Source organism: Hemitrygon akajei, chromosome 30, assembly GCF_048418815.1.
Source record: "Hemitrygon akajei chromosome 30, sHemAka1.3, whole genome shotgun sequence".
In the NCBI taxonomy this organism is placed as follows: domain Eukaryota; kingdom Metazoa; phylum Chordata; class Chondrichthyes; order Myliobatiformes; family Dasyatidae; genus Hemitrygon; species Hemitrygon akajei.
Genome location: NC_133153.1, coordinates 25,159,740 through 25,186,249, shown reverse-complemented (window position 1 = coordinate 25,186,249; position 26,510 = coordinate 25,159,740). Strand labels below are relative to the sequence as shown.

At 38.8% G+C, this 26,510-nt stretch overlaps 1 protein-coding gene across 1 annotated transcript in view; it reads right to left on the bottom strand.

Annotated features, from left to right (window-relative positions):
* Window positions 1–8,821: 8,821 nt before the first annotated feature.
* ap4e1 (adaptor related protein complex 4 subunit epsilon 1) overlaps window positions 8,822–26,510 on the bottom strand; it is a 63,155-nt gene continuing 45,466 nt past the window's right edge. Inside the window, exons 16-21 of the mRNA XM_073033151.1 lie at window positions 23,967–24,102; window positions 22,924–23,164; window positions 17,105–17,698; window positions 15,795–15,985; window positions 14,165–14,325; window positions 8,822–10,216 (exon numbers count right to left, since the gene is read on the bottom strand). Coding sequence (XP_072889252.1) covers window positions 10,056–10,216; window positions 14,165–14,325; window positions 15,795–15,985; window positions 17,105–17,698; window positions 22,924–23,164; window positions 23,967–24,102 — 1,484 coding nt within the window. The 3' untranslated portion in view covers window positions 8,822–10,055. The remainder of the gene's footprint in view (window positions 10,217–14,164; window positions 14,326–15,794; window positions 15,986–17,104; window positions 17,699–22,923; window positions 23,165–23,966; window positions 24,103–26,510) is intronic.

Sequence of the window (26,510 nt, the reverse complement as noted above, 5' to 3'; positions counted from 1 at the left end):
TCGTACACCTCATTCTTCATACTCACACTCCAGACACCCAAATTAATGTTAATCAGCATTGTTTCCCTCTAGCTGCATCCATGTATATGCAGACGTCAAGTGAATGGGTGTTTCCTGGTTTGCAATCAACCCCAATCTGCAGCCCCATGCAGACTATCCTGTTGTATGTAATATTTATTATAAATTACTATAATTGCACATTGCACATTTGAATGGAGACGTAAAGAGTTTTACTCCTCATGTATTTGAGGGATGTAAGTAATGTCAATTCAATTCAATACTATTGTTCAGAGCTGCATTGTAAATTCAATCTACAATCCACACTTAAATCTGAAGATTGGTTGCTGTTGAAATTAATATTTGCTATATACCCTCACTCCAGAATGTGCTCTAACACATATGGATGCTCTTTATCGACTACAACTTGACATTCAATACCATCATCCCCTCAAAACTAATCAATAAGCTTCAAGACCTTGGCCTCAATACCTCCTTGTGTAAGCGGATGCGGATTTCCTCACTTGTAGACCCGTCAGTTCAGATTGGCAACAGCATCTCCTTCACGATCTTCATCAGCACTGGTGCACCACAGGGCTGTGTGCTTAGCACCTTTCTCTACTCGCTTTACATCTATGACTGCCTGGGTAAGCACAGCTCCAATACCATATTTAACTCGGCTGATAATGCCACTGTTGTAGACCGAATCAAAGGTGTTGATGACTCACCACCTTTGTCCTGCCAAAGGATCTCAGCCCGAAACATCAACTGTACTCTTTTCCATAGATGCTGCCTGGCCAGCCGAGTTCCTCCAGCATTTTGTGTGTGTTACCTTGGACTTCCAGCATCTGTGGATTTTTCTCTTGTGAGGGAGATTGAATATTTGTCTGAGCGGAGTCGTAACAACAACCGCCTCACTCAAAGTCAGCAAGACCAAGAAACAGATTACAGACTTCAGGAAAAGGAAATCAAGGGTTTATAAGCCTGTCCTCATCAGAGGTAGTGAGGGTTAGAAACTTCAAATTTCTGGGTATTACTATTTCAGAGGATCTGTCCTGGACCCAGGACATAAGTGCAATTACAAAGAAAGCACAACAGCACCTCTACTTCCTTAGGAGTCTGCGAAGATTCAACATGACATCGAAAATTTTAGCAAATCTATAAATGTGTAGTGGAGAGTAGATTGATTGGCTGCATATCAGCCTGATGTGAAAACAACAATGCCTTTGAACTGAAAATCCTACAAAAGGTAGTAGGTTCAGCCCAGTATACCACGGGTAAGGGCTTTCCAACCATTGATCACATCTACATGCAACACTGTCATACGAAAGCAGTATCCATCAAAGATTCCCCACCACCCAGGCTATGCTCTTTTCTTGTTGTTGCCATTAGGTAGACAGTACAAGAGCCTCTGGACATACAACACCAGATTCAAGGACAATTACTACCCCACAACCCCCAGGCTCTTGAACAAACGGGGATAAGTAAACTCACTTGCCCATCCATTGAGATGTGCCCACAACCAATAATCTTACTTTAAGAACTTATCTTGTTATCTCATATTCTTGTTATTTATTGCAATTTATTTATATATTTGCATTTGCACAGGCTGTAGTCTTCTGTACTCTAGTTGATCTTCCATTGATCCTGTTATAGATACTATTCTATAGATTTGCTGAGTATGCCCGCAGGAAAATGAATCCCAGTAACATTTGGTAACATTTATGTACTTTGATAATAAAATTACTTTGAACTTTGAACATATCTGTTGGTTTGGTTGGAGCAGTCAAACTTTGAAGCAAACTATATGCCTTTAAGCCCAATTTACTCAGCAAAATTAGTACTTGTTTCTCATTGGATATTTAATTTGCTTCAAAATACTGTTCAATTAGCTCAGCATACATGAGCCAGTTATCTCTTGTGGAATCAACCATACCAGTCTTTCCAATGTAGCCAGCCATTTCTGCTCTTTTTTATGATTATTATAACTTGGTTCTCACTCTTTATGAACCCATAAATTCTATTGCTTTCTGACAAAACTTGATTGTGTCTTCCCTTCTGAAGAACATGTGCTGCACTGCTTTTTTTTTAAAACTAAACCATTCCTTCAGATGCTGGGCTGCATTTTTTTTTTTAGTTCCAACATCTCGCTGTGTTTCAACAGGTTGGTAGCCATCTCAGGTTCATTTTGAAAATACCTAGTTGCCATTATTATGTTCTGTAACTTCAAACTGTTAATCTAATTGAAAGGAAGACACAGAAGTCCAAAATGTAAATCTAACTTCGTGTTTACTTTAAGTGAGGCACACACATATCATATGGTAGAGTGATGATGCATGCAGTTCGTGCATTTTACATGTAATCTGTAATGAATTATTTAAATGAACAAGGATTGCTTAATCAAACAATATATATTCAAGATCTCTCAAATATTACCGATATATTAAATACACACAAATGGTTACAAAGCTAATTGGTCTTGAACCTCTTGTCAGTCAGGAACAGCAACAAGAATGGACCAAGCAGGCTACAGAATGGAATTAAGAAAGCCTGCATCAAGAACCAAGTCCTGTTGAGCTGGTCTTTGAAGAGGATATTGACTGCCCCTCTGTCTTTGGTAAGTCCACCACCATTCTCAATGGGTAATGAAATGGGACATTATCTGTTCAGCCTTGGCAACACGAAAGACCTCAGTTGTCACCACTGTCAGCAAATGATGTTTCCATCATCTCTCTTAAGCTGTCAATTTTCTGCAGGACCTCTGCCTTCAGATGTTTGTGGAAGTGCTTCATTTCCCTTGAGGAATGGTTATGTTTTCTATCCAGAAACACTTTACATTTGCAGTGAATCAGCTCAATATTCTGGACCTTCTCATCATTTGTCTTGATCTGTAGAAGTAATAGGAAACTGTTCACCCTACAGAACTGCCCTCCAGAATCAAGATCATATGAGCTTCATGCAGACAACACCTACACTTGCTGAAGCTTGAGAGGAAGGACGTTACACTCAACATCTACAAGACAAAGGTCCTCTACCAAAAAGCTCCCAATGTATAACACTGCACTTCAACAATTTAAGAATCTCAGTAAGACTTTGGATAATGTGGATACTTTACGAACCTGGGGAGCCACCTCAGTGTGAAGGTAAACACAACTGACAATTACTATTGTCTACAGAGTACCAACACTGTTTGCTGTTGATCATGCTTGAAAATCAGGAATTCAGAATTGGCAAAAGCACTTGTGGTCTACCAGGCAGCAGTGAACCTTACCCTTTCACATACTTCTGACACTTTGACTACCTACAGCAGGCACCTCAAGACACTGGAAAGATACCATCAATGGTGACTCTGCAACTTCTTCCAAATTCACTTGAAGGGAATGATGCACCATCAATAACTCTCTGAAACGTGAGGTGAAATATCGGCTTTTATTGACTGGAAGAAAGAACAAGCAGTAGTTGACCACCATACTACATCCTGGAGACTGAGGGCAGGGCTCAGGCCTCAATCGCCTTTATACCTGGGTCAGTGGGAGGAGCCACGGTCAGTGGTCAGCGGTCCAGACAGCGGTCCAGACAGGTATATGTAGTTCACCACAGGGAAAGTGAACCAATGTCAGGATCCTAATCTTGGACAAATGCCACTTAGCCAACTATGTTGAGCAGGTCATGTCCTTCACACGCTTAACCGACTCACAAATACTGCCACGCTTCCATGAAGGAGATTACCAGGCACAAGGAGGAAAAGATTCAAGCATTTGCTCAAAGCCTTTTTGAAAAGATGTGCAACATCCTCACACAGTCCTAGTAAGCCCCGCCACATGTCTATTCAGATGTTTGAAAAGGTTTGAAATGGCAGAATCTCAAGTCCATGCACTGGAAATACACAGAAGTCCTGCATAAATCATGGGAAGAAAGTGCCACCTCACAAACTACCCACAAACCTCTCTCACAGGAACTACCTTTGCGCCATGAATGAAGATTGCAGCTTTAACATGAGCCTCATCATTCAGCCCAAAACTCATAAAACTACTAAGTCATTTGCAACCCTGTTACCCGGTTATGACTTTGCACTTTATCATTTACTTGCAGTGCACCTTTTCAGTAGCTTTTACACTTTATTCTGTATCATTGTTACTTGACCTTACTCTAGTCCAATGCACTGTGTATCAACAGTATGGAAGACAAGCTTTTCACTGTATCTTGCTACACGTAACAATAATAAACCAATACCAAGGTGAATGACTATGTTAAAACTAAAAAATAAATCTCAATAATTTATCTGAATTTCACCTGGCACAAGGAAGTCTATGCAAGGTTTATTTCTCCCTATCATTCTGGCTTTGGTGCTTCATTTAAAAAAATTTAATGACTTCAAGATGGCATAAACATGGCCTTAAAAGTATTAATTAAAAATAGACAAATTAATTTCTGCTTCAATATCAGCAAGGGTCACAACACTTGAAAGGTCCTATTGACTTAGCAGCATTTAACTTCAAAGAAATTAGTGACTGCAACTTCAAAGCCAGGAAATAATCCTCTAGTTTGCTTAGAATTATTTTTATTCATAGGGAACCTTTTTAATGAAGAGTCACAGCATAGCCCCAAATTAATTATAGCCTACAGGTTTATTGCTGTAGGTGTCTATTTTTGAAACACATTTTCCTGGTGCAAGACATGTCAATACTTGTCACAGTCATGTGCTTTAACACTCAATTATCTATTTCTTCAATAAGCTTGCTTCTGAACTAATCCCAGATACGGTGTAACCAGAATGAAAAATACCTTTATGATAGATAAATGGGAACTTAAAATAGCATTATAGATGAAAAGAAAACCATTGCAGAAATAGAATTATTTATTGAGATACAGTGCAGAATAGGCCCTTCGAGCTGTGCGGCCCAGCAACCTCCAATTTAACCCTAGTCTAATCACTGGACAACTTACTATGACCAATTCACCCATCAACTGGTACGCCTATAAATTAGTGGCAACATAATAATAAAAAAAACGGGATTTTTCAGAAAAGCAAACACTGTATTTGATTATAACTACTTGCATAGGAGGAAGAGAGCATCAGGATCCAGGCACACAAGCTGAAAAAATTAAGAATTCAACTAGTAATTTATAGTACCAGTCCAATTAAGCTTAAAGATAATAAGTCCTCTAATCTATTCCATACTGGCTTAAATTATAAAGAATAATGGCAGAAGAGTTAGAAGAAATTATTTATTTTGAGAAGTTCAGAAAATACAGGGTTAATTTTAAATCTCTTTTAAGCAGAGTGTGTACTTTTACACAGCAGAGATTTGTGCTATTGTTAGGAGAGTATCAAGAATCAATTTTAACATATTTCCCATTGTTTTGAACAAAGGAGACAGAAACTGACACCAAAGTCTCACGTCAGAATTTCAGACCAATTTACGTTGACTTGTTCATCAGAAGAGGGCAAAAAATTAGTCATGTGCATGTTCCATCAAAGCTGTGGGATCTTCACATGACCTTTTCATTACTGCTCATTATGCTGCTGGTATTCAGGGTGGCAATGAAGATACTCCATTTCTGTTTGTCCTTGGCCATATTCAGTTGCACACAGATATAGAATGGTTCTTCATTGCTGTTTCCGTAACAATATTTTTGATCAGTCGAAGGTTGTTAGCCTTGAGCTGAGCCCCCGAACCTAGACGGCCAGTGGACCCCTCTTAGTCTGGCCTCTACCCTTTGACCTGTTTGTCATGGTTGACCTTAACAAGTGCCAAATCATAAAGCCCTGACACCAACCAAAAAAGCTCTCTTGGCCCTTCAGGTATGCAAGCCTCCAAACCCTGACACAGTTATGATCCTGTTCAGAGGCTCACATGATGTTTTCTAACCCATAAAATACTGTTCAAAATTCAAGGGATTTACAATCCTCCAAAACCTTAACACATGGTATGGAATGCTTTTCATGGTATGGAATACTGTTTTTACATTTGATTGGATGATTACTTCAGTATAGCACAACCAGCACTTTTTTCAAAAAGTGATGTTAAGTACAACTGATTTAATACTTCTGCTTCACTATTTTAAATGCGCTCCTAATGATTTTAAGAACGTAATTTAATCTACCAGTTTAGCTGCATAAATCCAGATTTCATTCTGATCATAGTATCTATAGAGAGACAGCACATTCTTACGGTGGCCATAGAGGTTCCTGCTGACTGCTCTGATTTCTTCCCACATCTCGACGGTTCACTGGTAGGTTAATTGGTTATGGTAAGTTACCTCCGTTTAGTTTAACGGCAAAAAGAATCAAAGGGTTGTGATAGGCCTGAGTGAGGAAAGAGCAAGTTGCAGGGATACAGGGGGATAAAGAGAGAATGGAATTAGAGGGGATGTTTCATTGGGAAACTGAGAAATTTTTTAATTTCTCAGCAGAGACAAAGGAACGCATGCATATCCTTGGTATTCATGATTGAGATGTTTAGATTTCCTTTCCTCTTGAATTCAAACACAGAAACAAGGGCATTTTGCAAAATAAATTGGCAGCACAACTGGTTGGACAATTCATCTCTCCCTCACTGGTCTTGATGGCAGCTGGTTCATTAGTCTGTGCACTTCCATGTTCCCACATGAGAAAACTAAATATGAGATACAGTGGCATACATCCATTTAGCAGATTCTGAAAATTACTGATAACAATACTTGCACCTTCCTGTACATTTAGCACCTACCTTTCACAAAGAGCACCCACATCTGTGCTGCCTATCAAATACATGTCAATATTAATCCCATTAAATGGAACTTGGTCTGTGGGCATCCCTTGCTTTGGCAATTCAAGTACTTGCCTAGATAGATTACTGTACAAATACTTACCTCCACCAACCACTCAGGTAGCATGTTCCAGATTCCATCTGTTCTCAAGGTGAAGAAGTTCCTCAGATCCCCTCTAATTCTCCTACCTCTTGCTGTAGATGTTCATCCTTTAGTTCCAGTTACAATTGCTAGGGAGAAAAAAATTCCTACCATCTACTCTGTCTTTGCTCCTCATAATTTTGTGTTATTTCATTGAGGTTCTCCTTAGCCTCCCCTGTTCTATGGAAAGCAAATCCAGTGCAACCAGTCTCTCTTCATAAACGCTCCATCCTTGTGAATCTCCTCCGCAGCTGCTCCAGTGCATTTATATCTTCCCTTTAAAATGACCAACACATGAGGATTCAGTTCTACTTTTATCCTTACTCTATTTTTATTGTATCCAAATAGTTTAAACTGCAGTGCCATGCAAATAAATCATGATTGCAATTATTGAACCTGCTTTCACTTGTTGCTAACACCAAAATGCAGCAACAAAAGGTTTTAAGTACATTGTTCTAAATAAATATATATACAGAAACACAGAAAGAGCTGTAGGCCACTCAGCCCCTCAAACCTGCACTACAATGGCAAATCTGTGCTGGCCTCGACTCTTCTTTTGTGATATTTCCCCATTACCATTAATTCCTCAATCTTTCAACTATTTATCCCCACATTAAATATATGGATATGGCCCCTCCAGTCTCAGGGGCAAAGAATTCCATTGATCCATTAACCTCGGAGAACCTTTCACAGACCCCAGCTTTAGACAACCGGACCCTTGTTCAGATTCTCCCACTAGTGAAGGCATGTTAACATCTACCCTATCGAATTCCCTTAAGATCATTTTTATGCTTAAAATAAGGTCATCCTTCATTCTTCTAAACTCCAAGGAATACAAACTCAAATTGTCTAGCTTTTCTTGATAGGGCAATTCTCTCACCCCAGGGATTAGCTTAATGAATCTCCTTTGCACTGCCTCCATTCTTCCATATCCTTTTATAAAGCCAACCAGAGCGGAATGCCATATTCCAGGTATGGCCTCCCTATGCTTAAACTCCAACCACTTCGGAACAATAGTCATTTGCCTTTAACTCCTAGTTGGACCTGCCAGCTAACTTTTTGTGGTTCATACACTTAAGCATCTAGATCCCTCTAAATTGTCACATTTGCAACAATAGTTATTTCAAGACAATACATCTTGAATTTAGGTAGAATTTTATATTAACTGTCTCAAACCTCTTCACATAATTATTACCTCGAGGGTAGATATAATTATATACTGTTAAAAATGGCATCAACTTTCAGCCACCAAAATCTCCAATGACCAGATAAATATAAACAATAAACCCTTTCTTGCCTGTACTAGCCTTTAACTGAAGGACTTGAAGGTCCTGACTTGGGCCCTAATTAAAGGTCATTAGCTAATGGTAATTTTAGACAATAGGCTATTTCTTCGCACAATGTAATAATTAAATCAACATAATTCCATTATTCATGTGTTCATGTATGACTCTGATGTGTGAAAGAGACACTAGACACATAATTATAATCATCATTATCAAGGAAGAACTCATCCAAATTTCTAATTTCAAAAGGACTATAGCATAGCACAACTTAAATTCAATAGGCTGCAAAGTGGTTAATGAATCTAATTGGAGGTGAAAACATTCACAGAATAATTGCAAAGTACATTTAGTATGGCACTGTACCGTAGCAGTTTAGTGCCAACGATCACCAATTGGGATTCAATTCCCACCACTATGTGTAAAGAGTTAATATGTTCTCACCGTGATTGCGCGGGTTTCTTCCGGACTCCAGTCTCCTCCCAACATTTCGAACATGTACAGGTAAGGAATAGGATAATAAATCTGTGGGCATGCTATGTTGGCACCAGAAACGTGGCACCAGTTGCAGACTATCCCACCCCCAGCAATCCTCAGACTGTGTTGGTTGTTGATGCAAATGACGAATTCTATTACAAGTTCTGATGTACATGTGACAAATAAAGCTAACCTTTAATCATTTTATATGTATATACAAAGTAGTTATACTGAGCACGGCAGTTATTAAATTACAGAATTACAGGTGTTTACAAAAACAATAATAAAACACGATATATTTATATATTATGTATGCACACATATTATTAAACAGGGACACTGTACCACCGGTACAAAAAAACCTTGCTATATTGTATAAACATAAGGCTTTGGGTTAGACTTGATAAGCACTATAAATTTACATGCATTGCTGCTCTGGTACAGCATGAAAATACTTCCCTGATTATTATTTTGATCTTGACAACAGTGCAAGAAATAAAAAGCAAACTTCCTTTTTTTTTTAATCTTAGTGCAAGAAATTAGTGAAATACTTGTAACAAATTTGTGTTACATCTAACATACTGGAGCAGTAAAACTTCCCTCCCTGCACAATCCAAAGACAAATTTCATTTTGCAATTTCAATGCAGCTTGAAGTAAAATATGACTAATTATACACAACTGTAAAAGGCCCACACTCTTTGACAGCTTGCGTGATCAAGAACTGATGGTGTGAGAATCAAAGTACTTCAAGCTTTGAGTGGGTACCCAATACATAAACGTCTTCGCAACGCAGGCAGAATTAATTGATGTTCATTTTGATGGAACTCCTAAGCAAGAACTTTCAAGGTTGCTTTCAAATATAAACATGCTATACATGCTGCAATATTCCAAGATGCCTGGCATTCAACAAAAAGTAGAGGAGCATGATTTTGTCTCTCAGGTCCCAATGTGCCCAAAACTCAATGTGGAATCAAAATACTGCCATGATTCAAAACATCTTATCTTATTTGCAATTTCTTCTAGTGTTCATGGTGGCACCAATCAAGCTGTCATCTAGAATTTCCACACTAAAAAATATTTTGGAAATTATATCAAACATTGGAAACTGCTAGGAAATCAAATCTCAGAGACTCTCCAAAGAGCAGGTTCGGTACATTGCTGCTACTCCATTGCAGAACGCCTGAGGTTACAGTGGTTAACCATTGTCCTTGTCACGTCATTATTCTGGAACTCCCAACTTGCAGTAGCATCTGCAGATTCTCCCTTGTTCGTGCAGTGGCCTTGGATAAGTTTCTCATTAAATATCACATCCACCTTGATTTCAAAGAACTTGAGCAGCATTGCCAAACCAGTGAAGGAAATGCAGGCCAATTGATTATTTTTGCCTCGAGTTTTTGCTGAGCTTAGATTTTCTGTATCACCTTTTGGCACTCGTACAGCAAACAGTCTGGAAGGACACGGCAACCTGAACGCAGCCACAGCGACAAAATCCCAGCGTGAAATCGGCAATGAAGTAAACAGGACGTTGATGGAAGCAGTTGGCAAGCTACAATCCCTTCTGCTCCTGCAGATAAAGGTAAAAGTTAACTTGGACAAATGCTCCAAAACCCTGGGATTACCTTCAGTGTGTGTGGTAGGTTTGCTTTCCTTGACGTTTATTTTACAGCTAAATGTGAGCTGTGGCCAGCTTTCTGCGGTGAATTCCTGAACGCAAGCAAGTCAAGGTAACTCCAACGCACTTCAAATAACATGCTCAGTCTAGGAATGATACCACAGCATTCCAGGAGGTGAAGGGAGGGAACTCATTCACACTCAGCAGTACATGATATCCTGTGGATTATGGCCACATTGGGTTCTTTCCAGGCTATGACCACATGGGGATTTACTGTATGTTATCTTTCCCTCCCTTGCTAAATAACTAAACTTATTAAATTTAAATATCATAACCTGATTTCGGATATTGATGTTAAAAGCTGGGCCAAGAAACAAGCAGCTAAGAAACATTACTGAAGGTGGCTTTACAATGCCTTAGATGACACGGTAATGTAGTGGTTAGTGTAACATTATTACGACACCAGTGATCCTGATTCAATTCCCACCGCTGTTTGTAAGGAGTTTGTATGTTCTCCCTATGACCAAGTCAGTCCCCTCCGGATACTCTTGGTTACCTCACAGACGTACAGATTAGCAGCCAATTGGTCACCTGGGTGCAAATGGGCAGCCCAGGCTTGCTGGGGCGGAAGGGCCTGTTACTGTGTTGTACCTCTAAATAATTTTTTAAAAATCTACCTCCTGCGTTTCAGCTGCTGAGATAGTGGTAGAATTGACATTTCAGTTATGATTAACTTTTTAATTACTAATGATGTATTCACTCAAATTGCTTTCTAAAAGTTTGACCAACACGCTACTCATTACAGGCGTACAGACGAGTAGAAGCTTCTCCTTTGGTCCTGGACAAGTGCATCGTCCACTGCTGTATCAGGTCTTCAGGATCAGTAAGATTTCCTATTCAGTACCTGTGGCAAAGTGAGCTATCACGTTTGGGGACAGAATCTGAGACAGATATTGTGTCACCATTATTTACATTCACAATTATACGGTACAAAAAGGCAACGCTAGCAATGACTGAGGAGAGAGGAGTGTGGGGAAAGAGGGAGGCTGGGCAGTCAAGGGGGATCAGGGGTCTAGTTGTGGAGGATCATCAGTGTGGAGATCGGGGCACGTGGGAAATGTGTGTCAGGGTGGTGGGGTGAAGTCAGGGTAGGTGGCAGAAAGAAAGACAGTAGCATTACACTGCAAGACCGAGCCAAATCCACCTTTGTCAAGAACAAGTGCGAATTGATTTAATCTGAATTATTATGTCTGCTGAATGAGCAGCAGCCATGGAAGTTAACATGATCATGTTAAATGCATGTTGCTAATTATCAGGAACTTCAACAAAGTTAAACATGTCAAGCACCCAGTGTACAGAAAGCTCCTAAAAGCAATAATGTTTACCAAGGCAGCCTTGTAGATAATAAGGGGTAATTACAGGGTTTGATAAACCCTTTAAGAAGAAACTAACAGTAATTAATTGAGACCTTATGATGTCTAGTCAAGCACTTTAAATAGCATACAGCTGACATGTTATACTCAGAGCAACAGAACCAACCAGAAACTCTTCTCTTTCCGTTAAGAGGAAGTGTTTTTACACAAGTTCATGTCACGTGTAATTAAAGTATTCAATAATGTAAAAATTCTGAAAACTTCTGAGAATGTAATTTTTAGAACACTGAACAGTACAGGCCCTTCGGCCCATGATGTTATGCTGACCTACTCTAAGATAAGTCTAACCATTCCTTCCAACGCAGGCCTCTATTTTTCCATTATCTACATGCCTATCCAGGAGTTTATTAAATGTCCCTAATGTATCTGCCTCTACCACCACCCTGGTAGGATTCTCCAGGCACCTACCACTCTGTGTAAAAAAAACTTTCATCTGACATCCCCCTAATTCTTTCCCCCAATCAACTTAAACTCATCCCCTCTCCTATAATTTCCTACATCCTTTCTTGGATGTTTTTTTTCTGTCCACAAATTGCAACTTAATCATTTTTGAGTTAAGAAACATCTTAACTGATCGCTATTGACCTTTACTGGCCAAGTTGTTAACTTAGTGCTGTTAAGATTTTATGTATTGTTCATAATTATAATTTAACGATAAGTGCTGCCGACAAAAAAGCCTTGCAGAGGGTGGTTAGGGGAGCAGAGAAGGTTATTGGGGTCTCCCTACCTTCTGTCCAAGACCTCTTTCAGAGTCGATGCCTCTAGAAGACACGGTACATCATTAAAGACCCCTCACACCCTCTCCATGAACTGTTTGTTCTTCTGCCATCAGGTAAATGTTACAGGAGCATCAAAACTAAAACCACAAGGCTACTAAACAACTTCCTCCCACAGGCAATCAGACTGCTAAATAGCTGCTCTACCTGACTGTTTTGGACACTTTTAACTTGCACTGGACACTTATAACTTGTTTTTAACTGACATGTGGCTGTTGTGTTTTACTATTTATTATTTACTATTTATTGTTATGTTTATTATTTAGTGTTGCGTTTGTTATGTTATGATTGCACTGCTCCTGGGAAACGCTGTCTCACTCTGCCCTGCAGAGCTGATGTATCGTTAGAATGACAATAAAGTTTTTGAATCTTGAATCTTGAAGTAAATTCTAATTAATATACTAACATGTCATACACTATTAGCACATGGAAACACGGGAATGTGGACATTCTATTTAATCTCTCAGGCCTCCTCTAACACTCAATGAAATCATGTCTGATCTGTGCCTTAGTTCCACATATTTGTTTTTCCCCCTTCCCCTTACATCTATGGTTAACAATATTAATTTTATAATCATTAATTAAAATATGAATTACCAATTGCAAAAATGTTCAGAACATCTTGTATTCACTACATTTTGAAGACTGGACATTTCAGTCCTAGATTCCACAACAAGCAGAAACAGCTTCCCTCTACCCCTTTGGATGCTTTCCCTCAATGCCTACAAAGCTTCAATCAATTCACTTTTAATTAATGAATGGCAATTATAAGAATGTCTCTGAAGAATTATTCCTTTTAAATCTTCTCAACTTACATGTTTACAAACTAACCACGTCGATGAAGACCTGGGAAAAAGCCTCTGGCTGCCCATTCGATCCATGCCTCTTAACATCTTGTACACCTCTATCAAATCACCTCTCATCCTCCTTCGCTCCAAAGAGAAGTCCTGTGCTCTTCATAAAACATGCTCTCCAATTCAGGAAGCATCCTCGTAAATATCCTCTGCACCTTCTCTAAAACATCCACATTCATTATCTGCACACAAGATTGCATGGTCTTCTGTGTACAGTGTGAATACCAGGTAGCTGGCAATTGAACTCCACTGAGTATTCAGCAGGGACAATGAAGGGAGAGGGAACAATGCATGTTATGATAGGAGAGTGAATAATTAGTTAAATGATCTGGTCCACCATTTAATGACAGTAACTACGTCAGAGCAGCAGCAGCAGCAGATAGGAACTGCCTGTGCCAAACACACCCAGTTTAGGACAAAGGTTTGTTCGAAGGGCAGCAGAGATTCTTGTGCAGATTATGAAAATATATCAATGCCATGCTTATAAAACATTCTAAGGATATCCATAATTATTGTACAAAAATAAATAGGTCCTCAGATTGCTTAATGTCACTTGCCAATATTTTAAACCTGATGTGTTGCAGAGCTGTTTAGTTGCCGACCTGCACAAGCAATGTCTGCCGTCAAGGTAGTAAATTATAATTATAGCTGTCATTCCTAGAATGCTTTAATGATTTCTGTAGAGGAATAGCAGGGAGTATATATTGGCAATAATTAGAAAAACAATAATCTGACTACATAGCAACAGAAAAAGTTTTCATAGTCTATTTTTGTACAACACTGCCTATGTTATTAAGTAATTCCAGGTTCAGAATGTGGACAATAAAGAGACATTACCTATAATAGCCACAATATGCAGACCGAGCTCTTTCTGCAGAGCATGAAGTGCTGAAGTTAAAGCTTCAGATGAATTCAATGAAAAGCTAAGATTTTGTTTCACATCGTTGGAGAGTGAGAGCCAAAGGTTCCCAAATTCTTCAGTGGACAGTTTTAATGGCCTGGAAGCAGAACAGAAACAAAGCCAATCTTTTTATTCTTATAATAAACCCATGAAATTATACCAACATAATCATATTGCAAAATCATTAAGCAAAATACTGAATTGATAGGACTTAGCTAAGTCAAAATCTAAAAAAAGTATCAACGATCCAAAATTGAAAGAAACATCATATAGATTTGTACATAATTATATATGTTTAATTGGAAAATATTGCTGAATGGGAGGAAGGCTCATCCCAAAACAGTGCATTCTGAGATGTGCCTCCTGCTTTCCCCTTTGTACCCTGTTCGTGATCACAAAATAATATAGACATTCAGCCAGTGTATCAACTATAGATTACTGCTCTCAAAACATTTGCTAGAGCCCAAATCGAAATAGTTTTAATGCAATGGGACGTTCTTTATAAAGGACTGCTGCAGAATAAGCATAATGTGATAAGCTGATGCATGTCCCTCCTACTATCAGTCATAACAACAGGAGCTACTGTCTCAAAAGGGCAACAAACATCATCTAGACCATGCTATCTTCTGACAGCTATCATCAGGAAGGAAGTACAAAAACTTGAAGTCCCACACCATCAGGTTCAAGAATAGCTAATTCCCTTCAACCATTCAGAGCTTGACGCTACTGGCACAACCCTAATCACCACAGTACTACGACCACTTTGATCACTGCACTAGAATAGTCTGTATTTTTTTGTTCTAATGTGTTCTTTCTCATAACATTGTGTAAAATTATGATTTTTTTGTGAATGCAGCTTCTACGATGCTGAGCCTGTGATGCTTCTGCAAGCAAAGTTTCCATTGCACCTGTACACACGCACTTGTGCAGAGGACACTAAACTTGACTTTGACTATGATGCTATTATACCATAAAAACCATAAAACGTAGGAGCAGAATTAAGCCATTCAGCCTATCAGTTCTGCCCAACCATTCAATTATAGCTGATTTATTTTCCCTCTGAACCCCATTCTCCTGCCTTCTCCCCCATAACATTGACACCCTTACTAACCACGAACCTATCAACCTGTACTTTAAATATACTCAGTGACTTGGCCTCCGCAGCAATGAATTGCACAAATTCACCATCCTCTAGCTAAAGAAGTTCCTTATCATCACTGTTCTACAGGGATCTCCTTGTATTCGGAGGTTGTGCCCGCTGGTCCTAAACACTCCTACTATTGAAAATATCTTTGCCGTATCTATGTTATTCAGGCCTTTCAGTAGCTTTCAATGAGATCCCCCTTCATTCTTCTAAACTCCAGTGAGTGCAGGCTCAGAGCCATCAAACACACCTCAAATACTAACACTTTCATTCCCCGGATTATTCTTGTGAATTTCCTCCGGATCCTCTTTAATGCTAGCACATCCTTCCTTAGATATGGGGCCCTAAACTGCTGTTATCTATACATTGAAAATACACATTGATAGGAAAAATAATAATTTTGGTTCATTTTAGAATTGTACCTGATAAAATCCTTTAAGAATAAAGCTAGTGTATACTTCTCTTCTGTACAATGACTGTGCTTGGGATGATAATTGATGTGTCCTGTAAGGGATACCTGGGTACAAGGTTTCACCATCTGCAGACAGAGCTCACATCTCACTGAGGAGTGTGATCCCAATGTGGTAAAATGGAAACTTGTATCCTCACCAGCCTGTAAAGACATTAAACCAGAGATACGAAAGACGGCAGCATAATAAATCTGTAGTATTACCACATCCAAACAAGAAAAATATGATGAGATATAGCCGCATGTAACATACAGTGCTAGAGTTCCCTCTATCTAAGAGTGAATTGATTCAACCATCCAGGGGACAGCCAGAGATAAGAACAAACACTTCTCCGAAGTGCAGGCCAAAGGACTTCCAACAAGAGGAGGCTGGGCAGAATACTTGCTTTATCATGCATCTGAAGGACAATATATCATATGGTCAACTTCCCTCAAATCTCCACATCGGAAGCAAAATATGAACTGTACAAGTTCATACTGTAGCTAGGTGACCAATATGATCCTAAACTCGCAAATCTTTCATCCTATTTCTTATGTTATTATAACTGTAGAACCTCATATGGTCTAAAAATGTATTTTGATGCAATATTAATTTAATGCATTTGGAGAGATACATTGGTAAAAGATTAAAAGTAGCTGGAAAGTACTTTCATGCAAGGAATGCGGGGATGTGGAGCTCTTTAGTTGATAGGATGATGGAGCCACAAAACACTTCAATACATTTTAAAAAGCTGCTTGAGCACCTGATGTCCCAGAATGACAGAGGGCACAACTTCAGAATTGAGAGACATCCATTTAGAACTGAAGTGTGGAGGAATTTCTTTAGACAAACAGTGGTAAATCTATGAAATTCGTTGTAACAGGTGGCTGTGGAGGCCAGATCATGGAATGTATTCAAGGAGGAGGTTGATCGATTCTTGATAAGTCAGGGCATGAAAGGTTATGGGGAGAAGGCAGGAGAATGGGGTTCAGAGGAAAATAAATCAGCCACGATCAAATGGTGGAGCAGACTCAAGGACCTAACTCTGCCTCAATGTCTTATGATCTTAATGTGCTTGGTGACTAGAAAAGAGTGAAATGAATTAATTGCTAAAATAAATGTTTTGCCTTACATGGACATAATGGGTCAAATGGCCTCCTCGGTCATTATTTTTAAATAACAGCCTACAAATTACAATTTGTGAACTATCTAAATAAGATACTCCTATTCAGACAAGTAACCTGTTTTTATTACACTATTCTAGATGATTACATTGTATTTACCTGCAATTCCTCAGTTAAAGCAAAATTGATAGTTGCATTAGTAACTTCTATGTTGCTGTGATTGGTAAAAAATAGGATTATTAACAAACAGTCCTCCTTCCAGACTTTGCAGAAAAACAAAGTTATATTTTCATTGGCACAAACACGCTCAATGTCTGAATGAGAACACTCCGAGAATTCTACTGGCAAGGTTGGAGTCAAACTGTCGATTGGTTCATGGGCGACAGAGGCAGAGTTACAATTCGTAGGCTGTATAATGTCAAAATTTCCATCTGCAAATAGTCCTGAAAAAGATTCTTTTGATGTGGCAGGCCTAGCTTTGATAGTTGCTAAGTTGTTACTCAAGGTGCAGATTTGATCAGGTACTTGGACTAGTTCCACTCCAGAGTAACTTGTTGCTTTCCCAAGAGATTCCACTTTACTTTCTTCAAAGGAAATACAACTTTCTGGGACATTATCCATCAGATCTGGAATTTGAGCAGGATTTGAAACAGTTGCCTTTTGAGCAGCCGTAACCTTTTCAGAGCTATTTTGCTTCTCAACGTTCTTTGACTTTCTCCGAAATTTATGGGTGGTACTCTCAGATTTTCCCATCTGGAAAGATTGCACACAAAAGACATTAGTACATTTTAAGTCTTTAAATTGTTGATCAACATTTGCCAAGAAGTCTAATTTGTTTTTGACCTTTTAAAACTGTTATGCATATTATCATGTCAGATTAATGCCTTTTGTCACAAGATAATTCTATTTAAGTAGTAGTAAAACCCAATAGCATACTTAACAAGATTTCAGGCACAGGTAATAAATTAGCAACAGGTTCTGTTGCACAATTCCTGGTTTATTACAGGTAGAATTGCTTAAATTGCCTTTTGGATTCTGCTCTGCAGTAAGTCAATGAAACAGATGATAAATGACACATGCCCAGAAGTAAAGATATATCACTAAGACCAATAAAGTAAATAAGGAGCAAAAACAAATCAAGTAATAGTAATGTGAAGCTAAAATCAAGTCTTATTTATTGAGCTACAGCGCAGAATAGGCCCTTGTGGCCACTCGAGCCGTACCGCCCAGCAACCCCTGATTTAACCCTAGCCTAAAGACGGGACAATTTACCAAGCTACTAACCAGTATGTCTTTGGACTGTGGGAAGAAACCAGTGTACCTGGTAAAAACCCAGGCAATCCACAGGGAAGACATACAGACTACATATAGATAACATCGGAACTGAACTCCAAACTCTGACTTTCAAGCTGTAATAGTGTTGCGCTAACTGCTACGCTACCATGTTGCCCCATATCCTAGACTGAAAAGATATAAATTAGCTTGGAGATCCATTCAATTATCTTTGGCAGTTAATTAAGGTCAATTTTAATATTATTCCTAATACTTAAACTATGGAGAAAAAGCCTCTTGAAGTTTTGCACAGATCTTCAGTGGGGCTAACCACATAACAAAATGGGAAATCAGGTGTTACATCCATTAAATAATAGTGGCAGCACAAATAGAAAGCTCGCCCTCTAGTGATCATGCTGGATGCTCCATTCAATTTCTCACTAATTTCCTATTTGCTTTTCTCCTCAAAATATCGATCCCATTGCTCTTCCATTTTCTTAACATAAATGTTAAGGGAAAATTTTAAAATGCGCTTGCCTCAGCACAAATCATAATCCATGTTTTAAGATTATTTGCTACTGTAAGACAATACAAGAGAACTTATGTAGTTTAGTGTCGGTGTAAAAAAGTTTATAACTGGCTGCACAGTTATTGCTTAGAATCCAGGAAACTAATGAAGTGATCCAATTTTAAATGAGTAGTTCACACAGTCTATTACTTTGATTTGGAGTTGACAAAAAGCAAATAGGGGACCTCTGAGTATTTATACAAACTGCTCTGCAAGTTAGTTTCGTTATTTGGCCCAGGGTTCAAAATCCAACATCTCTCATTGCTGCAGTCGGAGGTTCCCACCTATTTCAAAGGGCATCAATCATACTGGTGCCCAAGAAGAACAGGTTGAGCCGCCTCAATACAGTGTGATAAAGGGCTTTGAGTGTTTGGTGATGGCTAGAATTAACTTCTGCCTGACCAAGGACTACTGCAGTTTGCCTATCACAACAGCTCTATAACCGACGTAATGTCACTAAATCTGCACTGGGATTTGGACCACATGGACAACAGCATTATCTGTGTCAGACTGCTGCTTATCAATTATAACTCGGCTTTCAACACCATCATCCCCTCAGTACTAATCAACAAGCTTCAAACCCTGGTTCTTTGTACTTCCTTCTTCAACAGGGCTCTTGACTTCCTCACAGGGGGTTCAGTCCGTAGAGATTGGTGAGAACATCTCCTTACTACAGTACTGATAATCACACATGCACACCTCAGTGATGTGAGTTTAGCCTATTGGTGTAGTCTCTCTTTACTCACATTGTGGCTAGGCTCAGCTCAAACACCATGTATATATTTGTTGATAACAACACTGGTGGCAACGTGGAGGGAAAAAAGGAACAAAGCAGATGGGCTGGTAGAGTGGTGTCGTAACAGCAATCTTGCACTCAGTGTCAGTGAAACCAAGGAATAGATTGTGGATTTCAGGAAAGAGAGGACTAGAAAGCACATACTGGTCGTCATTGAGAGATCAGCAGAGGAAAGGCTGAGCAGTTTCAAGTTCCTAGGTGTCAACGTCTCTGAAGATCATTTACAAATAAGGCATGTCAGCAGCTATATTTCATTGGGAGTTTGAGGAGATTTGGTATGTCACAGTTTGTATTGTGAGCAGTTTTAAGTCCCATTTCTAAGAAAGGATAGGCTGGGTTGGAGAATGTTCAAAGGAGTATTCTGAGAATGATCCCAGGATGAAAGGCTTAATGTATGAGAAGTGTTTGACTGCTCTGATCCTGTACTCATTGAAATCTACTGAATACTGGTAGGTCTAGATAGGGTAGACATGGAGGACGTTTTCCTTAGTGGGGTAGTCTGGGACCAGAGGGCACAGCCTCAGAATAGAAAGATGTCCCTTTAGAACAGAGATGAGGAGGAATTTCTTTAGCCAAAGGATGGCAAATCTGTGAAAATCGCTGCCACAGATGGCTGTGGAGGCCACATCATTGGGAATATTTAAAGTGGAGGTTGATAGATTCTTGATAAATAAGAGTGACAAGAGAAAACAAAAAAATGGGGTTGAAAGGGATGAGAAATCAAGCTATGATTGAATGGCAGAGCAGACTCGATGGGCCAAATTGCCTAATCTGCTCCAATGTTTTATGGTCTAAAACCACCTTCCTCAATAACTACAGTTTCAGGTACATTTTTTAAGTTGAGGCAATCTTAAAACTCCTCTACACCCTTTCCAATCTAATTACATTTGTCCTATAATGAGATGAGAATGATGCACCATACCGCACATAATGCACGCAGAACACAGGATGCGGCCTAACTGGTGTTGCATAAAATAAGGCCAATTTAATTTTACTTAAGGCCAATCAGGTTAATTTTATTTAATCTCCTTATTGACCTGTCCTGCAATTGTCAAGTAATTTAGAAAAATGTACAGTTCAAGTTCGTCTGGTCCTCCAGACCACTCAATATTCCCTTATCTTGTTGCTCCTTTCCAATGAGATCACCTCACTGTTCTCTAAATTAAATTACACTTCCCATTCTTCTTTCTAACCGGCCAGATCATCGGCATCTTGCCGTCATCTAAAGTTTCTCTTCGCATTGATAATTACATGGGCAATTTTTGTAAAATCTGCATTTGCCTTTATCATACCCCTGACATGTAGCTCTAAGCTATTAACGCAAAATTGCAAAAAGCAAAGGAATAAGCATTGAGCTCTGTGGAACTGATTAGTCCTCCAATTGCATCTTTGCCAAGTCTTTTAAAAATTCAAATAGACTGTATCAAAAGCACTGCTCTTCTTGCTACCGCCACAAAAGACTGAATCAAGTAAATTAAGCTCATCTTCTCTCAGCAAACCTTTGCTGGCTGTCCCTAATTAACCTCTGCCTTTCTAGAAGTAACCGCAATAATTTTCCCACCATAGAAGTTAAACGAACGGGCCTCTAATTATGCAGTTTATCTCCTACACTCTTTATAAAAAGTATACCATTAGCAGTCCTCCAATCACTCCAGTATCCAGAGTGGAGCGAAGAATGGAATCTAAACTTCCTCTCATGCTTTCTTTAAAGGCTCAGAGAATTTGTTTATTTTTAAAGATAATAAACCCCTTAATACTTCCCCTTACACAGATTATCCAATCCAATCGTAAGCCTCAATAGCAACATCAGCATCTTAACCCACTTCCTTGAAGACAGTGGCAAAATGTTCCTATCCACAGCCTTGGCCTTTAAAACTAGTTACCTTTCTGATTCTCAATAGGCCCAATCTGTCCCCAATTACCCTCTTGCTTTTATGAACTCATGAAACATCTTTACATTTGCTTTGATTTTACTTGCAGTGAAATAAACCAAATGACAGATGAGGAAAAAATCTGATGCATTATGAAACAAGCCAAACTCTAATGCACTGCCTGAAAAAAAATGGAAAAAATCAGCAAACTTCAAGATTACTGAATAAATACTTGGAGAGAAAGTATTGCAATTTGGGGAAGGTATTGCATTGTGGTTAGAGGGCAATGAGAACTTCCACAAATCGGCAGATAAAAAAATATTCTAAAGTTTTGATCAACACCATTCAACTCAAAAAGCTCAATGTTAAATACATTTCTCTATAAGGGTTATAACATGTTTAGCACAAATCTGATTGCCATCCTTGAAGGCTCACTGGCAGAAGTTTCCCAATTAGCATACCAATAAGATATACAAACCTGTGCTTAGTATGGTGAGTCTACCCAAGGATGTCAAACAAAGGATATTAGATCTAAATTGCATACTTCCTCTCTTGGAAACATTAGCTTTAACCCCAACTTTGCCTTGGCTGCTGTTCAAGATCAAATTTAAAAGCATTCTTTCTTTTCAAGCTCCAAACAGGAACCTGATTTTGATCCTATCCCTAGCAGGCAAGATACTACTTCAGCTCAACCAGATGCTATGCTCCATCCCGACCTCATTTCTTCTTCAAAGCAGACAAAGGCTTGGTTTCGAATATGTTACCACTGAATCTTCAAGCGTCTATTACAGTTCAAGTATCCAGAATGGCATGGATTTTCATTTTATGGCCAGATCATTCTATTTGCAAACTGAAAATCATCAATCATAACTAAACAACTAGATACAAAATACAATTAGTCCAACAATCTTCAAAGATGGTACAAAGTCAAGTTGTTAATTTGAGATAGTTTCTATATGGTGTGTCACAAAATAAACCAAAAGAAAGATAATTACTTTTGAACACTGGTTGCTCAGGTTGGCTACAAACAAATTGACATAGATCCAGTATGCAACCCTCACGGAGAAATGATGTCAACAATCAACAAATCACCAGTAATCTCGGAATCTGGACAGCAAAGCAAACACTTCCAACGAACCTCCCTCGAAGCTAGCCAATCAGAATCTTCTACTGCTAAGCTCTTCAGTGTTTTGAACCAGTCAACCAGATCAGGATGTCTAATCAATATCCATTTGGACTCCAGAGGAGCATTCTGAGGAAACACAACACCCTCAACTGCACACCGACGATGGCTTCTCAACTGGAGCCAAAACGGCAGCAAACATTTTGCCAAGCTTGGCGATCAACCAAACTCACATTAATTACTTTTAATAAACGCACTGATGGGGTATTGGGTTTTAGAGGCTGAATTGATTCATACTTGATTACAATTCTATTTGAAGAAGCCATAGACATATTAAAATTCACTTACCAAATTTACAAAATTATTGGATCCCAAACCAACAAACAGAGATGATGCCAAAAGCTTTTTTTCTTGTTCTTCTGCAGAAATACTAACATTGTTTTCTGCTGTGCTGGGACTTTCAGAAGCTATTTCACTTCCAGAAATGGCATTTGCTTTGCTGGAGGTTTCTTCCTTGGATTCCTTGTTTCGAAGGTAGCCTTTCTTACCCCATACTTTTTTCACCCCTTCAAGTTTCAGGCTATCTGAACTAAATACAAGAGATATACATTTCAGTATAGGTCACCCTAATGCAGGCAACAGATCCCTTATTCATGCACACAAGGGATCACCACTGTAGACGGTCTACTGAAAAAAGTAGAACATCAATACTCAGTCTCCTAATGAACAAATAAAAATATTAGTTCTATATTACTATAAAGGCCAAATGTTTGTTGCACTGGTTGGATCTTATTTATTTGCCAAAACTAAATTCATAATAGCCCCTTTGCATAATTCAGGAGGTCAGGAGTTCAAAACTCTCTTAAGAACTTAAGCATTTAACTTTGAACTAACACCAGTGTCATGTTAAGAGAGCATTTAGGATTAGATGTTAAATCTCCATCTGTTTGCTCCAGTGAACAAAAAAGATTCTATGATACCATTCAAAGAACACAGAAGTATCCTGGAGTCATGACCAATATTAACTCCTCAGTTAGTTGTAGCCATTGGTGACTGCTGAATAAATTTTAATCAATATATCTACATATTGATTAAAAGCAAGTCTAGGAAACAGTATGGGGTACTCCAAAGCAGAGACTAATTTACAAAATCCAAATGAATACTGCTGTCCAGTGACCAACTATTCTTTTATGGACGCATTCAACTATACTGTATATGCCAGCATTCTCGTGTTCAACACCAAAATCAGCTGGGTTACGATTTCATAAATTTAGGCAAAATATGTATATTTTACAATTACTAATTATACAAAAGGTTTCTAATCCAAGCAAACAGTATTCATGCTTAGATCTCTGATATTTACCAAAACAATATATTAAATTTTAACTTACTCTTTTAATCCAGACTCTGTGCTGTTACAGGAAACCTCTGAATTCAAAGACAAATCTGTTGGAGACTGCCTTCCTGTAACACTGGAGGTCTGTGGGCTTGTCAGAAAAGATAGCCCATATGGTTCAAAATTTAACACTGTAAAAAGAAAAATAAATTATTTAATTATGCTGCTAGTTTCCAACATAACACTGCTGGCATATATGCAAACCAGGTTAAAGTCAGAACCAAAAGTAGCTTCACCCACTATACAGCCATACTTAAATACTCAATAATTCAGTACTTAAACTTGATTACAAGGAGATAAGTGTTTTGAGTTGATTTGGCCAATAATCTCATCACTCTATTATGAAATCTCTTTTCATACTGTTTCAGTTCTGTATTTCCACTTGGTGGTGCCCTTTCACAACAAAATGCATTTGCTTACTCTGTATTACACCTGCTGCCATGAGGGCAGCAAATCCAATGGGCTCGCTCTTCAATAAGTGAAATTAAAGAAAGCCAAATAACTTTTAAAGAGAAAGAAATGAAACGAATTAGATACTAAAATAAACATTAAGTGTAGAAAAAATGGAATGGATTAAAAACTAAACAGAATAGTTTAAAAACATTTTAAATATTTAAAAAAACTCAAACCATTTTTTCCAACACTTGGGAGGATGCACTACCACAGTTCACTTCTTGCACTAAGGCTGGAAGGCAAATCAGGGCTGAAGATAGACCACTGGCTTGAAACATTAACCTTCTTCTCAGATGATGTTTGAACAGCTGCATATTTCCTACCTTTCTTGTTTTTAATATCAGATTCCCAACATCTACAATACTTCTGAAAGAGATACCAATTCCATCTTTCCTAGAAAACAATTTAAATTGGGACAGTGGAGTTTTTTTTTTGTTTACTTTCCCTGATTCTAAATTGTTTGCTTATGACATTAAAACACTGAATTTTTTTTTAAATGAGGATAATAATAAAAGCAGCTAACTTTTCAAGTTCAAGATTCCGAGTCAGAACTGGGAAAGAGAATTTGCAGCAAAGATGGGAAGGGATTAGTCTAAGGGAATATCTCTGATTGTGGGAGGTCAGAATTGCCCTGGTGATAACGTGTTGAAGAGGCCATCCAGATGACAGATTAAGAGAACAGTTATTAATGATCTGTTCACTGACCTCTGCTCTCAACTTTTTGCCTGCCAGATACAATCAGGACTGAGTAATTCTGGCCTTCAATCTCCACCCACAAGCACCATATTCAAAGGATCATCTGGGGAATGTGCTCACTGAACCCGTTTGTTTAGTCACGGTGCAGCAACTGAAGGTCTATGAAGAAAGCTTGACCAACATGGGCAATATGAGGAATGTACAAAGTTCTTTTAATTGATGTAGTTTGCTTATATGTTAAATATCTTAGTGTTTTTGAATATCTTGATGCATTGATAGAGATTAGTTTTATGTACATTAAAACAGACAGTAAATTAAGACCACAAACATAGAAGCAGAATTAGGTCATTCAACCCATTGAGTCTGCTCCACCATTTCATCATGGCTGATTTATTATCTCTCTCAACCCCATTCTCCTGTTTTTTTCCCTGTAACCTTTGATGCCCTTACTAATCAAGAACCTATTAACCTCTGCTTTAAATATACCCAGTGGCTGGGCCTCCACAATTGGCTGTGGCAATGAATTCCACAGATTTACAACCCTCTGGCTAAAGAAATTCCTCCTCATCTCTGTTCGAAAGGGACGTCCTTGTAATCTGAAGTCGTGCGCCCTGGTCCTAGACTGTGCCATTATTTGGAATATCCTCTCTACGTTCACTATAGTTAGACCTTTCTTTATCAACAGGCTTTAATGAGATCCCCCCCCCCCCCCCCATCCTCATTCTTCTAATTCCAGTGATTACAGGCCCAGAGCCATTAAATGCTCCTCATATATTAGCCCTTTCATTCCCAGGATCATTCTCATGAACTTCCTCTGGACCCTCTCCAATGCTAGAACATCAGGGCCCAAAACTGTTTACAATACTCCATGTGTGGTCTGACCAATATCTCGTAAAGCCTCAGCATCTACTCCCCCTAAAATGAATGCTAATGTTTCATTTGCCTTCCTTACCACCGACTCAACCTGTTAACCATAAGGGAATCTTGCACGAGGACCTGCAAGTCCCCTCGTACCTCTGGATTCTGAATTTGCTCTCTGTTTAGAAAATAGTCTACACCTTTACTCAATCTACCAAAAATGTGTTGTTTCCATCAAATCAAATTGAGGTTTATACTGTGCAGTCCAGAACTGTTGCCACACTTCTGGTGCCAGCACTGCTAGCCCTCAATCATTAACCCTTACTGTACATCTTTGGAATGTGGAAGAAAACCGGATCACCTGGAGGAAACCCCAGAGTCATGGGGAGAACGTACAAACCCCTTACAGATAACTGTAGGAATTGAGCCCTGATCTTACAGCTGGCACTGTAATAGTGTTAGCCGAACCGCCATGCTTTGGTGCTGCCATTAATTTTTACTAGCTTTTGAATGCTCTGTGCTTGTAAAAGTG